Source organism: Sarcophilus harrisii, chromosome 3 (assembly GCF_902635505.1).
Source record: "Sarcophilus harrisii chromosome 3, mSarHar1.11, whole genome shotgun sequence".
Lineage (NCBI taxonomy): Eukaryota > Metazoa > Chordata > Mammalia > Dasyuromorphia > Dasyuridae > Sarcophilus > Sarcophilus harrisii.
Window position 1 is genome coordinate 521412383 of NC_045428.1, and position 14712 is coordinate 521427094.

A 14712-nucleotide genomic window follows, 5' to 3' on the forward strand; every position below is an offset into this window, starting at 1 on the left:
TGATTTTATTGGAAAGATCCCTAACTTCTCCAACACATATAGTGTTGCTCTTAGAGTTAAACATTTTATCATACTTTAAAAAGGGCCATTTATTCCCATGGTGTTGGATTTTTTCAAAGGTATTTTTGGCATTTATTGATGTAATCGCATCATTTATATTTCATATATATATATTATATATATATATAATCCTCATGTTGAACCAATCCTGCATTTCTGGTATAAATCTATCTGATCATAGTATATAATTGTTCAATATATCACTGTAGTCTACTTGATTATTTTATATAAAATTTCTGCATCAAAATTCATTAAGGGTATTGGTCTTATTTTCTTTCTCTGCTTTGATTCTCCTGGATTTAGGTATCAAAATATATTATACAAATGAATAATATACAAATTATACAAATATTATACAAATGAAAAAGAAAGTGCCTTTCTAACGAGGTTAGAAAGGCACTTTCTTTTTCATTGTGCAAATAATTTACATAGTATTGGAATTAATTGTTCTTTAAATGTTTCATAGAATTCACTTGCAGATCCAACCTGCCCTGGAATTTGTTTGCTTTTTAACTGAGAGTTCACTTATGGCTAATTCAGCTTTTTTTTTTTTCTGACATTTAGATAGTCTATTTTTTTCTTTTGTTAACAGGCTATTTTACACTTTTCCTAAGTATTTCTCTCTTTAAGTTATAATGTTGTTTGGATAAATGGTTTCTTATAATTTCCTTCATTTTTTTGTCGATTGTTTTTAATTTTCGATATAATTTTTTTTTCTTTAAAAAAAATCAAGTCAGCTGGGTAGTTTAGCTGTTTTGCTATTTAAAAAAAACTGATTCCTTTTTTATTAGTAGAGTGGGGTTTTTTGCTTACAGTTTTATTAATCTCATCTTTAAATTTCAAAACTCATTGTTTAGTTGGGAGGTTTTACTAACGATGATAATGATGAGTCGTAAAAACATGAACATTTAACTCACTTCTTATCTTGCATACAATACCGCATCACCCTGGGCGCGATTCCTCAGGGACAAAATAAGTGCTACGGCTTTAGAAATGCCATCTATACAGATAAATAATCAGATATTCTTTTCATCTCTGATCCTAGAGCTGACAGAAGGTTGGATGGAGCAAAACCCAGCCCCTCCCTTTCGCGCCCTTCCCCGCGCCCGCACAGCCTACGGCAGCCCCCACGCGCCGCGGGCATCCCCGCCACGTCACAGAGATGCGCCAGGCAGCGAGGGAGCGGGGCGAGGGAGAGGTGGAGACGTCACTTCTGGGCGCCGTGGCGGCGGTTGCTTTACCGTTGCTGGGAGAAGGCGGAAAAGGGGAACCTGTGGGGGGCCGGGACCATGCCGGACGCCGGGGAGTCCCGCGGGCAGCAGAGACCTCCGGGCTCGGGATGAAAGAAGCAGATCAGATGCAAAATCTGGAGAGCGCGGGGGCCGGGCGATCAGTGAGCACGCAGACGGGCAGTATGACCGGTGAGTGCCCGGGCGCCTTGACCGTGACCCTGACCCAGCGCTCCGGCTCGCCCTTCCGGCGTCGCCAGCAGCCTCTCTGAGGCGCTCTGGCGCGCCAGGCTCCGCTGTCCCGCAGTACGTCCCCCCGCTTCCTCCTGGAGCCGCGTCCCCACCTCCCCACGACCCGGACGGGCTAGAAAAGAGGTGGGGGAGCCTTTGACCTTCGCCCCGCCCACTGCGACAGCGGGCGCTGTGCTGTGACCTCCTGACCCTCATTTCACCCCAGTGCCTGTAAATGCACATATACATAAAGACAAACATAGCTCTCCCCCCTCCCCCCGTGCCCGGTCCCCGAGATAAGTTTTTAACTCCGTTGGCCGCAGGGAGCGGGAGCCGGCCGGCGTCACTCCTGGCTGCTGTGGCTGCGGGACGCTGCAGCATCAAACCCGGCGCCAGCCGGCGGGGGTCGCTGCTGCCGGGGACGGCAGCCCTGAGCGCCGGCGGCGCGCCTCGGTCCGCGAAGCGCCCCTGCTCCGCCGCCAGCCTGACTGTCGCAATCGCTGTCGCGAGGTCTTCTCCTCTTTCCAGCCCCTTCCTGGCCCCATCTTCTCTGAATAGTGGGCAAGCGCACTCGAGCCTCTCTCTTAATTTTGCTAGTGTCTGATTTTCCCAAATACACGCAACGGCAGTTTTCCGTGCTCCCCCGTGCAAAACCTCTGGCTGCACCGTTTCCGCCCTCTCCTCCTCCCCTTCCTCTCTCCAAGCAGTCCAAGGTAGGGTAAGCAGTGCAGCTCTACACTTTTTCCGTGCTCATCAGCAGTGTCAGTTTGGACAAGCCAAAAAGGCTTGTTTTCCTGAGTGTTAGTAACGTTTTAAGGTGCTTGTTTTTTTTTATTGTAGGTCAGATACCGAGGCTTTCCAAAGTCAACCTTTTCACTCTGCTCAGTCTCTGGATGGAGCTCTTCCCCCCAGTGGAAAAAAAGCAGAAATCACAGGTGGAGCTTGTTTTCCGTGTTACGTGGTTTAACCCTTCCTTCCCCAGCACGGGCTAAGCTGGTCTAGCATTTGTCTGGTCTTCCAGGCTTTGTAATGTTACAAGGAACCTTAAGGTTTCAAACTAAAACCACCTCTGAGATGCGTTCTGATACTTGCTGCTCGTAAATGCGACTGAGAATGTTTCAGTGAAAAACTTTTTTATGCGTGGATGGTGAGTTTGCACGTTGGGCCACATTTCAGTCAGAATTGCTATTCAGGAGTTGCGCCGATCTTTTGATTTAGTTTTCTTTTTTCAGTCATTGTTGTTTAACTTGAGTTGATTTTACCGTCTTTAGATTGTAAACCCCTTCTGGGCAGAGTTGATGTGTTTGAATCCCTGATATATGTAAGGTAGTAGTATTGTGCTTATAGTGAGCAGTCTATAAAGACTTGATTAATGCTCACTTTCTTCCTTGGATCTGGTTAGATAGAATTAGAAAGGTTAGAAATGCACATGCAAGCAAAAAGCCAGCATAGGGGAGAGATATATCTGTATTCAATATACTGGTATTGCCTAGTACTTTTTCCTTGATGATTATTTTCTTATTTAACATGTGCACTTTTATTTGAACTAGTCTTAAGTGAATGTACAAATATAGTTCTCCCCCTCACCAGTCTCACTAACTAGCTATTTGGTGGTTATTTACTCTCAAAAGAGGACCAAAATGACATTTTTACCTTAGAGTCAGATTACAGTGTGTGGCCCATCAGACCAATTCGAGCTCACAATCCTCTGCTACAGGTTGGGCACAAATAGTCCCTCTGAATAGCTGTATTGGATTCTTTAAATTTAAATCTTATTATTCTTTTGAGCTACTTTCATTGAATCTCACATCTATGTTGGAAGGTGAAGAGGTGGGAAAGAAGAAGCACTGTTGTGGCTCTGGGGGGTGTGTGTGTGTGTGTTTTGTTTTGTTTTGTTTTGTTTTTTTAATGAGCAAATATTAAGGGGACAGATCCAGACTTTTTTTTTTTTTGGAGATTACATAATATTCATAAGCAATATTATTTCCTTCCTACCTCCTCCTCCCTGGTCTAGAGTTATATAATGAGCACCTTTTGTAGATCATAGCAGCCTTCACTGAAGCAAGTATCCTTCTTGTAGTAATACATTACATATAGAACTTTGGGTATATTTGCCTCTAATATACTTAGACTGTTGTTCATCACTTTCACTATTCTATTTTTAAATTCTGAGTCAAATGTCTTCCAAAGCTAAATAAAGCCATGCCAGCCTCATTTCTTTTTTGAGCATTTATCATATCACACCCTTTGGCAAGAATAAAAAATGTTTTAAAAATCCATTTAGAACAAAATAACAATAATAATTTACAATTTTTATATAGCATTTACCATGGGCCAGAACTGTGCTAAGCACTTTTCAAATCTTATCTCATTTCATCCTCACAACAATCCTGGGAGGTAGGTACTGTTATCTTCCCTGTTTTACGGGGTAAACAGAGGCTAAGTGACCCACACAGCTAAGCTGTGTCTGAGATTGGATTTGAGCTCAGGTCTTCCCGACACAAGGTCCAGTGCTGCATCCTTTGCACTCTCTCCCTAGAGTGCTAGAAGGATTTGCAGCGGACAGTGAATGGAGAAAAGTCCAGATTCATCATATATGTGCTTGCTGAACTACATGTGCTAGAAAGGTCTCAGCAAGGCCAGACTGGAATTTCTCATGGAGAGAGATGACTTATCCTTAGGTGCTCCAAAGACCTTGATTTCCATTGTTCTGGGTATTAGAGGTGCAATCTGTCTCTGCTTCCTGTCAGCGATGCAGGTGCAGGGCAGTCCCTCCAGACTCTCTCATCTGACTGTGAGATGCACAAAGCTAGAGCCCCTTCCACCCCCCCACCCCCCCAAAGTTCAGAGGGACTGTTTGTGTCCGACCTATGGCAGAGCGCTCGGAGTGTGGATCAGCCTGGGTCACACACGCTGTAACAGTGATTTCGTTTTGGTCCTCTTCCAGAAGGAAGGCTCCCAACAGGCAGTGTACCACACCTTGCACCTTTGAAGAGGTGCAAGCGAGGTTTGTGTTCACCACTCTCGTCTAGACCCAGGCTTTTTCATTATCATACAATACTCATTTTGACTTTTGATTATTTTTACTTATGTTGTTGTAGTCATTATGCATATATTTCCTCCCTGGATCTGCTCACTTCATCCTGCATCAATTCAAATAAGTTTTTTTTTTTATCCTTCTCTGAATTCTTTTTATTCATTGTTTATTATGGCATGTAAGTGTTCACTTACCTTCATGTACCAGAGCTTGTTTAGCTGTTCCCCAATCTCTGGATCTATCACTAGAAGATGCAGCGGGTAAAGGGTTGGATTTGGCAGTCAGGAAATCCCGAGTTCAAATCCAGCCTCAATGCTCACTAGCTGGATGATCCTGGGTGACACACTTTTAGCCTTTGTCTGTTAGAATGTCCTTAGGTAGAAAAACAGGATTATAATAGCACCTCTGTCCCAGGAGTTGTGAGGAAAAAAGTGAGATCCTTTGGAAAGTGCTTTGCAAATCTTAAAGCACTGTGTCAGTGCGGGTCATCTTCACTATTACTACCATCTGTTTTGACCAGGGATCACCAGATAAGGCCCACAAAATCATTTGCTAAGGCAGAAGCAGGCAGTGAACTGAAAGCCACCTCCCACTGCTTGAGTTCTGTAAGTTGGTAAGTTGGTAGGGCAGGCAAATGACATAAATATCCAAATGGCCTTTGGTGGAAAGAAGGCTCCCCAGCCCCGAGTTAGATATAGAGAGGCCGCAGAGTGCAGGGGATAAAGAACCAAACTGCCTGTACCAGGCTAAGTACTCTGGACACAGAGAGGGCAAGAGAAGTCTCTGCCTCGAGAACTTACAATGTAATGAAATTGGAAGACACCCCAAAAAGAAGGAAGAGTGTGCATGATAAAGCCCTGGAACCCCATAGGGAAAGCAGCTGGCTGGGCTGGGCCCCTTCCTGAAATGGAGCATGCAGAGTTCTTGGGTCCACTTTGGAGGGAGGATCCTCAGGGCATCCTGAGGAGGGCTGAGCTGTAGAAGGGATTCAGTTTGGCTAGAGACATAATGAAGGCCAGGAGATTAGCTGGGTGGGAGATGAGGTCAGGAAGACCTGGCTGTGGGGCCTGGGCAAGCTGCTTAGCTCTCCTGAAACCAGTTTCTTCATCTGTAGAATGAGTTTTTAATCTTTGCTTCAGTTCTTTGCTACCACAAAAAAAATGCCACTGTGGATGTTTTGTTGCGTGAGATCTGTTTTTGAGCTATATAGGTCTATCCCTAGCAGTGAGGTCTCTGGGCCCAAGCGCATTGTGCAATTTCTGACCATTTCCCTAACAATTGGAGCAGTTCACCATGTGTGTATTCGTATGCCTGTCTTCCAGCTTTGACTATCTGTCTTCAAATAGTAAGTGCTAGTGGACTGGCTTGGTTAACTTGGGTGTGAAGGTGTGTGGTTGTTAGTGGTCTACAATTCATATAATTTGAGAGTTGGAAGGTGGCTGTGAGAAAGGGTGGGGACACAGTTTTGCACAGATGTGACTTGGCTATAAAGACTTGGTCAGCACAGGTGCTTGCAGTCATAAAAGAATTATTCAAACACCAAGTCAGGATCGTAGGGAAGGGTGGAGTTTTCAAGGATCTGGTCAAGTTTCTGAAAAGGGAGCTCTGGCCTAAAACTGTCTCAAACCTGCTGGCCTCAGGGATGGAACATCTGCATTTTGGAAGGCTGCCTGCTTAATGAACTTCATGCATATTAACTGATACATCCTGATGGTCACCATCTCTGAACATGGGATGCGTGATCCAGGAGAGGGACATATTAAGGAATATAGGTAGTAGGAAAGACATGTGAAAAATCTCCAGTGGAAACTCTGGGAAGGAGGAGGGTGGCGAAGTTACAAGATATAATTGTTGTGTGAGTAAAATCCTATGGAGTTTTTGTATCTGCTCCTGCAGGAGTGCTTTGAAAATTTTAAACTGCTTTACTTATCCTGAGTCTGTTCATTCACTTTGGGGGTTCTGAGTATTTCTCACAGGTCTATTTGTCATTAGTCCAACTCACTGATGAAAAGAATCCTCACTGTAACACACTAGACAACTATTCATCCAGTCCTTTTTTTTTAAATTAAAGCTTTTTATTTACAAAGCATATGCATGACCAATTTTTCCAACATTGACCCTTGCATAATCTTTTGTTCCACATTTTCTCCTCTTTCCCCCCACCCCTTCCCCTAGCTGGTAGGTAGTCCAATACATGTTAAATATGTTGAAATACATATTAGATCATCTAGCCCTTTCTTAAAGGTTGGTTAAAACCAACCCATGCTAATGACAGCTCTTTCCACGGTTTGAGAAATCTAATTATTAGCAAACCTTTCCTGTTCTCAAGCCTGACTTTTACTTCTTTGTACCTTTTACCCAAGCTCCTTTCTCAATCCAGCTCTTCAGATATTTGAAGATGATAAATTCTTCCCTTTTGAGGCTTTTCTTAACTTCCTAAGTACCTCGTTATGCACTCAAGGCCCTTTATTATCCTCATGGCCTCTTATCTGATATTCTGCTCATCTGAGATGTTCCTTGTCTCTTATGTCTAGAATTTAGTTATTCCAAATCAGGCCCAATAAGGCCCCTTCAACTTTGAGCATTTTCATTGGTTCTTTCCTGTGCCTGGTCTACTTGCCTTCCTCCTTTATGCCTCCTGGCTTCTTTCAAATGTCAGCTAAAGTCCACCAGAAGCCTTTCCCAGTCCTCCTAAATTTTTATGCTTTCCCATTTAGACTAGCCCCAGTTTATCCTGTCTGTATCATGTTTTTACATAACTTTTTAAATGTTATCTCCCCCATTAGCCTGACTGGCTTTTTAAAATTTTTTTTATTTTTATCACCAGAGATTAGTACAATGTCTAGAACTTAGTAGGAACTTGATAAATGTTAGGTGAGTGTTTAACTTGATTGTTTTCTTATTCTTATCCTTGTGAACAGCTCTTCGTCATAATATATTTCTGCTATCTCCCTAAATATCTTGGATATCAGGTTCTTAACAGAAAAATCTTTCGATTTTCAATAAAAGATGTTTTTTCCCCTTTATGTACTGTGCCTTGTACAGAGGAAGTATTTAGTTAATGTTTTTCGAATTGCATTAAGTTGAATTAAGTCTCTGTGTTCTTAGAACATAATCTGTAAAATTTTATCATGATTTCTTTTTTATATTTTTAAGTTTCTCCCTTATTCCCCAAACTTTTTGCTCATCTTGCCTTCTGTTTTAAAGTCCTTTTTTCCTACAGTCTAACTGATCTCATTAAAGAGATCTATTTTTCTTAGGAGCTTCGGTGCTAGTTTTTACTGCTTTTCTCTTACTACTTCTCTCATTAAAATATAAAGATCCTAAGAATCATTTTTATGGGTAAAAACATCAGTGTGACCTTTTGAGATAGTTTCTTGAGAGCCAAATTGGCCAAGATGACAGGAAGAGAAAATGATGAATGTTGGAAGGGCTATGGGAACAGAGGGATACTTAATGCATTGCTGGTGGAGTTGTGAAATCATTCTACCATTCTGAAGAGCAATCTGGAACTATGTCCAAAGAGCTATAAAACTCTCTGCATACTTTTTTTTTTTTTTTTTTTTTTTTTTTTTTGCTGAGGCAATTGGGATTTGCCCAGGACTTGCCCAGGGTCACACAGCTAAAAAGTGTTAAGTGTCTGAGGTCACATTTGAACTCAGGTCCTCCTGACTTCAGGGCTGGTGCTCTAACCACTGCACCACTAGCTGCCCCAACTCTACATATTTTTGATTTAGCACTTTTTCTACTGGGCCTGTATCTCAAAGGGATCATAAAGGGAAAGGGACCCACTTGTGCAAAAATGTTTGTGGCAGCCCTTTCTGTAGTGGCAAGAACCTGGAAACTGAGTCTATTCCCATCAGTTGGAGAATGGCTGAATGTTGTATATAAATGTTATGGAATGTTATTGTTCTGTAAGAAATGACCAGCAGGATGATTTCAGAGAGGCCTAGAGACACTAACATGAACTGATGCTGAGTGAAGTGAGCAGAACCAGAAGATCATTATACATGGCAATAATAAGATTATGTGAAGATCAATTCTGATGGACGTGGCTCTCTTCAACAATGAGATGATTTAGAACAGTTCCAATGATCTTGAGATGAAGAGAGCCATCTACACCCAGAGAGAAGACTGGGAGAACTGAGTGTGGATCACATCATTATATTTTCATCTTTGTTTTGTTGTTTGTTTGCTTGGGGTTTTTTTTCCCCCGTTTTTCCCTAGTGATCTGATTTTGTGTGTGTGTGTGTGTGTTTGTGCAGCATAACCAATATGGAAAAGTGTTTAGAATAATTGCTTAACCTATAGAATAATTGTTTAGCCTATATCAGATTGCTTGCTCTTTTGAGGAGGGGGAGAAAAGGCAGAAAAATTTGGAACACGAGGTTTTGTAAAGGTGAATGTTGAAAACTCTTTACATGTATTTGGAAAAAATAATTTAAAAAAAGATTCTTGAGACCTTTGAGACTTCAAAAACTAAATTAAAAGAGTAGTAGTCACATTTAAGCTTTAACAGAAAACATGTAAGACAGAAATTATAGTACTATAATAGTCATGTAATCTAGCCCTTTTATTTTACAGAATGAGGAAACTAAGGCCTAGAGCTAAAGTACCTAAGCCAACTTTGACTGTTTGAAGCTTATTGTTAACATCTTTATAAAAATAACTCCAAACCACACTAGTTATATGGTTATAAAGACACATTATTAAGATGATTGAGGAAACTTTTAATGTTTTAGGAAATTATTTTTTAAAAAATTATCTTTATATACTTTAAACTTACTTTGGTTGCAAGTTTTCCTGGCATCCTATTTTCTTATTTGCCATATTCCATACTAAAGAAATTGGTACTTTTGTCCTATCTTTCTTTAGAATCTTGTAGGCCCAAATTCATTTCTATTACCTATTTGAAATTAGTATCATGCGGAATTTTAAAGCATTAACATTACATATATTTTTAAAATGTCTTTTTTTTTTTGGTTTTTTAACAACTTGTAAAATTATGTTTTATGTAAATAGTACTTCTTTTTTTCCAATTATACATGTAGTTTTCAACATTCATTTTAGTGAGATTTTGAGTTCCAGATTTTTCCCTTTCCCTCCTACCTTCCCAAGATAATAAGCAATCTGATTATAGGTTGTACATTATCATCACCAAAAAAAAGGAAAGTGAAAATAATATGTGCTTCCATTTGCATTCAGACTCCCATCAATTCAATTCTTTCTCTGCATGTGGCTAACATTTTCTATCATGAATCTTTTGAAATTGTCTTGGATCTTTGAATTATTGAGAAGAGTTAAGTCTATCATAGTTGATCATCCCATAATGTTCCTTTATTTAACCTTGTATTTTTAAAAATTTCAAATAGTATATTTAATATCCTATTAATTGTTGAACAGAATAGAACTGTTCATTTTTTTCCTGTGATTTTAATGAAGGCATGTGCAACATGCTAATCAAAATTTACATGTGAAAAGAGCTAGGATGAATAAATAACTTTATTTTTAAGTCTTCATTTAGCATACATATTAAGTACATTTAGTATATACTTAATAAAAGCTTGTTGAATTGAATTGTAGAGTCAGCAACCAAAAAGATTTCACTAGGCTGATACGCTGGGTCAAATCTAGTAAAATGAAATTGAAAGGAATAAATGTTTTAAAAAAAAAATCAATTGTATAAATACCAAAAGGGAATTGTTAATACACTAACTGTATTAATTAGTGGATTGGAAGATTAATGAGGGACAGCAATATGACGTGGCAAGCCCCCAAAATGCTAACACTATCTTTATCTACATTACTATCTATCTGATGTTGTTCAGAACTAAGGGAGTAATTGTCTCACTGTATTCTGCCTTTTTTTAAACCACAAATGAAGTATTTTGTTTAGATTGCCATATTTTAAGGAGAATAGAACATCCTGATAGAAGGGTATTTAGGATGGTAACTAGACTAAAGAATATGTAATCTGAGGAATTCCATTGGATTAGGAAGGAAAAGACTTTCAGGGGATGTATTATCTGTCTTCAAATATATGGAGGGCTTCTTGGAAAAATACATAATTAATTAGATTTGACCTATTTGAACTTAGAAGGAACTGTAGGAAGGAATTACAAGTAATTAATTTGTCTTGGTATAAGGAAAGACTTCCTGAAAATATAGAAAAATAGCTTGTTTAAGGATAATGGTGTTTTATTTTGTTTTGAGTTCTAATAGTCGTCAGGCAGAGCTTAGAAGACCTTTTAACAGCATATCATAGAGTAGATTCTTGTTTAGGTATTAATAGACTAATTGACAATCATCTGTTTCAACTTAAAAAATTTTGTGTAAGGTTGAGATATAGCCAGTCCCTCATTATAAACATGTGACTTGGAAAAATTTCTACCCCTAAATCAGTGCTATTGCTTTTTACCTTTATTTCTACTGCTCCCCATACCCCAGCTTACCAATAGAACTGCCAGTGCCAGAGTTATAAGAGCCCCCTTCAGAAATCGCTGCAGCAGTACAGTCAGAGAGCCAATTTGATTGGTAAAAATCAAAGAGACCTGGACTCATTTCTCAAAGGAAGGAGCTGTATTGTCAAAAGCAGAAGGAACAAGAAGCATCAAGGGGACTAGTTGGTTAGAAGAAGTTTCCTGTAATGAAAATTTATAGAGTGGTTATCATCTCCCAGGGGAAGTTACTCTCAACCATTGGTTAGAACTCATGAAAACATTGAAAGTAACAAAGATTCCCGCTGGGGTCCCAGATCTTTGAAACATAACATGACCCAAGCTCCTTGCACCTGGCCGAGTGGGCAACTGCATCCAGCCTTTCTTCCCCCTACAGTTAGCTGTACATTGAGGAACTAACAGAGACCCTCCTAGGACCAATCCAGTGGATCAGCCTTTGGAGCTTCTCAGTCCCACCCACTATGGGCTTTGAACTTAATAGTTAGGGGCTTCTATTTCAGCAACATTGTGTTCAAATAGGTTTTTCTAAGCTAGATTTAACCACTATTTATAACATTATTTCTGTAAGGAAAATGCATTTCATATGTACAGAAGAATCGCACATGTTTAACATGTATTGGATTATTTGCTGTCTTAAGGGAGGGGTAGGGAGCAGGGAAGGAGAAAAAATTTAGAATATAACGTTTTACAAGGGTCAGTGTTGAAAACCATGCATATATTTTGAAAATAAAAAGCAAAAAGAAGAAAAGAAAAAAAGAAAAAGAATTTCAAAATCCAGACAACTAACCTTTAAACAGATTTGAAAAACATGTTTTAATTTGTTTATAGGTTGAATTTTTTGAGTGGATAAAATAGGGTTATTCATATAATTTTTGTTTGTGTTTAAATGTTGTAGCTTTTGGGAAAGAACCACAGCATTGATTTTTAGAAAAACCAAGAAAAGAATTTATTTTTGATTATATATTATCTGAAGAGCATTATTATATTAGATTAAGATAACAAATTTCGTGTTTGAGGAATGTAAATAGAATTATACCACATTAGTGAGAAATTTGATAGCCAACCTAAAAAATAAGTATTTTCATTTTTTTAATTCCCAATGATTCTTGCATAAATTATCAAATAATCATTCTCTCTTTTAATTAGAATGCAATAATCTATTTTGAGGATAGAAGTCTCTTGCTAATATAACAAATATCTTCAAATTCTATCAATTTAATTCCTTTCATATCTCCTATAGGAAATTAGTTGCCAAGTCTTATCAATTCTACTTCTAAAATATCTCTTGCATATATCTTCATATCATTCATTTCATAAATTCTCTATCATAGTTAAGATCCTCAACACTGTACATCTAGATTATTATGACAAACTCCTAATCAGTCTTCTTGCCTCAATTCTTCCCCACTTATCATCCACATATCTGCCAGACTTTTTTCCCAAAGCAGGCATTTAACTATGTGGTTGCTTTTCTGTTCAAGAAGTTTTATTGTCTCCCCAGTGATTGTAAGTTGAAAGTTTTACTGAGGGGTGTTATATGGTATATGGCTTTAAATAACAATAGTTTTAAGGTAATTAAAATCTACTTTCCTTCACATGCCTCAGTTAAACTGGAGTATTTGCCATTTCCTATATATGTCATTCCATCTCCCACCTCCATACTTTCACATAGGCTACCTCCCACACCTTGAATATCCTGTCTCTTGGAACCTATCACTCCTTGAAAGAAAGAATTTGAGTTTCACCTCTTTCAAGAGATTTTTCATGACTTCACCATGGTTAGTGCCTTCTGTCCAAATCTATAAATTAATTTATATTTGTCTATATCTTGTTTTTACATATCTGTAACTATATAGTATCACCCCCTGTTTCACTAATGTTATTAAACACAGAATATGCCTTGTTGTTAAAATTTTTTAAATTTTTGTTGTTAATCAGAGAAAGGAAGAGGATGAACTTGGACCTTTGGGAGATAATATAGATGTAGCCAAAGTACCTATTGACAAAAAACAGGTGAGTGAATATTGCATGTTGAATATTGCATATTGAAGAGCAAAAGAACTGGGATTTGTGGCTGAAAATAGCATGCCCAACAAAGTTAAGCATAATTCTGAAAACAATAAAAAGAAGATTCAATGACTTTCAGGATTTTGTTACAAAAAACTTAATTAAAAATCTGACATACAAAATCTAAGAGAAATATAAGGTAAACATCAAAAACTAATTACAAGTGACTCTTCAAAATGTTTATTTTTTTTATACAAGAAAATGTAAGCTATATGTCTTAGTCGTTAGAAATTGTGTGGTTCAAAAGATTGATATAGAGCTGAGTTTGGTGAGATTCTAAAAAGCAAAACCATGTAGGAAAAGGTAGGAAGAATAATTATATGATTGAAATGCAAGAGGTAGAACTAACACAAAGGAATTTGGATAGGGGAGAAGAGCTGGTAGGTCCGGAAACCTGTTCTCATTGGGAATGGATTAAAGGGAAGTGTGTGTGTGTGTGTGTGTGTGTGTGTGTGTGTGTGTGTGTGTGTGTAGATGTTGAAAGAAGAGTATAAAATTCTTATAAATTATAAAATCAGAAAGAAATAAGGTGTTAAGGGAATAGGGATGGGGAGAGAATAAGAGTGCTTTTTAGAGGAAACCCTACTCACATCAATATTGGGGTTAAAGAGAACATACATTTATAAGGAAATAAAAGCCTTCTAAATTTATTAAGAAATAAGAAGGTAAGGAAATAAGATAAGGAATAAGGAAATAGGGAAAGGTATGTAGATTAATGGGAATGAGATAAAGAGGGAGCCTCATATGTATTTGGAAGGCTATAAAAGTCTTCTAAATTCAGATACAAATAAGAAGGCAAGAAGAAAGGGTGAGGGGAGAGGATAAGGGAGGGATCCTTAGAAGGAGGACAAGTTCAGTAATAGTAAGGTATTGCAAGGTAGTGGGTAGAATTAATGGAGAGGAATCAGGAAAGATGAGAAATATGAGATATACACAAGCATAAAATGAAGATCAGGAGTAGAATTTATATTATATAAAAAAATCGGTGGTTCATAACCATGATTCCAGACAAAGTTAAAGCTAAAATAGATTTAATTAAAAGAGAAAAATAGGGAAACTATACTCTGTCAGTTATATTAATCAATATCCTTATAGATTTTAGGTGTTAATCCACCTTCAAAGCAATAGGAGGACCAGGCATAGTATGGTTTTACATAGGTCCATATGAATGTATTTGCATATATGTGTGTATGATTATAGATATCTTTGTATACGTATGTATATGTGCGTGGGTGTGTGAAGACAGACATATCTGTGTCTGTACACACATTTAATTATAGCCTTTGAGGGTGGATGGAAGAAGGGAAAAGAACAAAGTAAAAAAGTATACAGCAATGAACAAAAAGAAAACTACAAGGAAGCAAAGATGGACAATTCTAAACACAATTTGTAGTATTTATTATGTAGGGCTTTCTTGAAATGGAAGTTTATTTTACTTTATATTTTATATTTTGAATCTTCTCATATTCAGGTGTGCCCATGACAATGTGTTTTTTTTTTTTCTTCTGGTTTTGAATTTAAGTTTAAAATAAATAAACAAATAAAAAAAAAAATAATATCCCCTAAAAGGGTCCAAATGTCTCAAGTTGTTACTATAATTTTCTAAATATTTAGGCAGTAAAAATTCAGT

The 14712-nt window shown here is 38.1% G+C and overlaps 1 protein-coding gene across 3 annotated transcripts in view; it reads left to right on the plus strand.

Moving 5' to 3' along the window:
- The first annotated feature begins 910 nt into the window (after positions 1-910).
- CDADC1 (cytidine and dCMP deaminase domain containing 1) overlaps positions 911-14712 on the plus strand; it is a 39159-nt gene continuing 25357 nt past the window's right edge. The window contains exons 1-3 of one of the 3 annotated variants that reach the window (XM_012545274.3): positions 911-1481; positions 2361-2455; positions 12954-13028. In XM_012545274.3, coding sequence (XP_012400728.2) covers positions 1223-1481; positions 2361-2455; positions 12954-13028 — 429 coding nt within the window. In that variant the 5' untranslated portion in view covers positions 911-1222. Of the gene's footprint in view, positions 1482-2137; positions 2234-2360; positions 2456-12953; positions 13029-14712 lie in introns of those variants that run through there. The other 2 variants (XM_003764572.4, XM_023499645.2) reach the window with 2 other exon arrangements.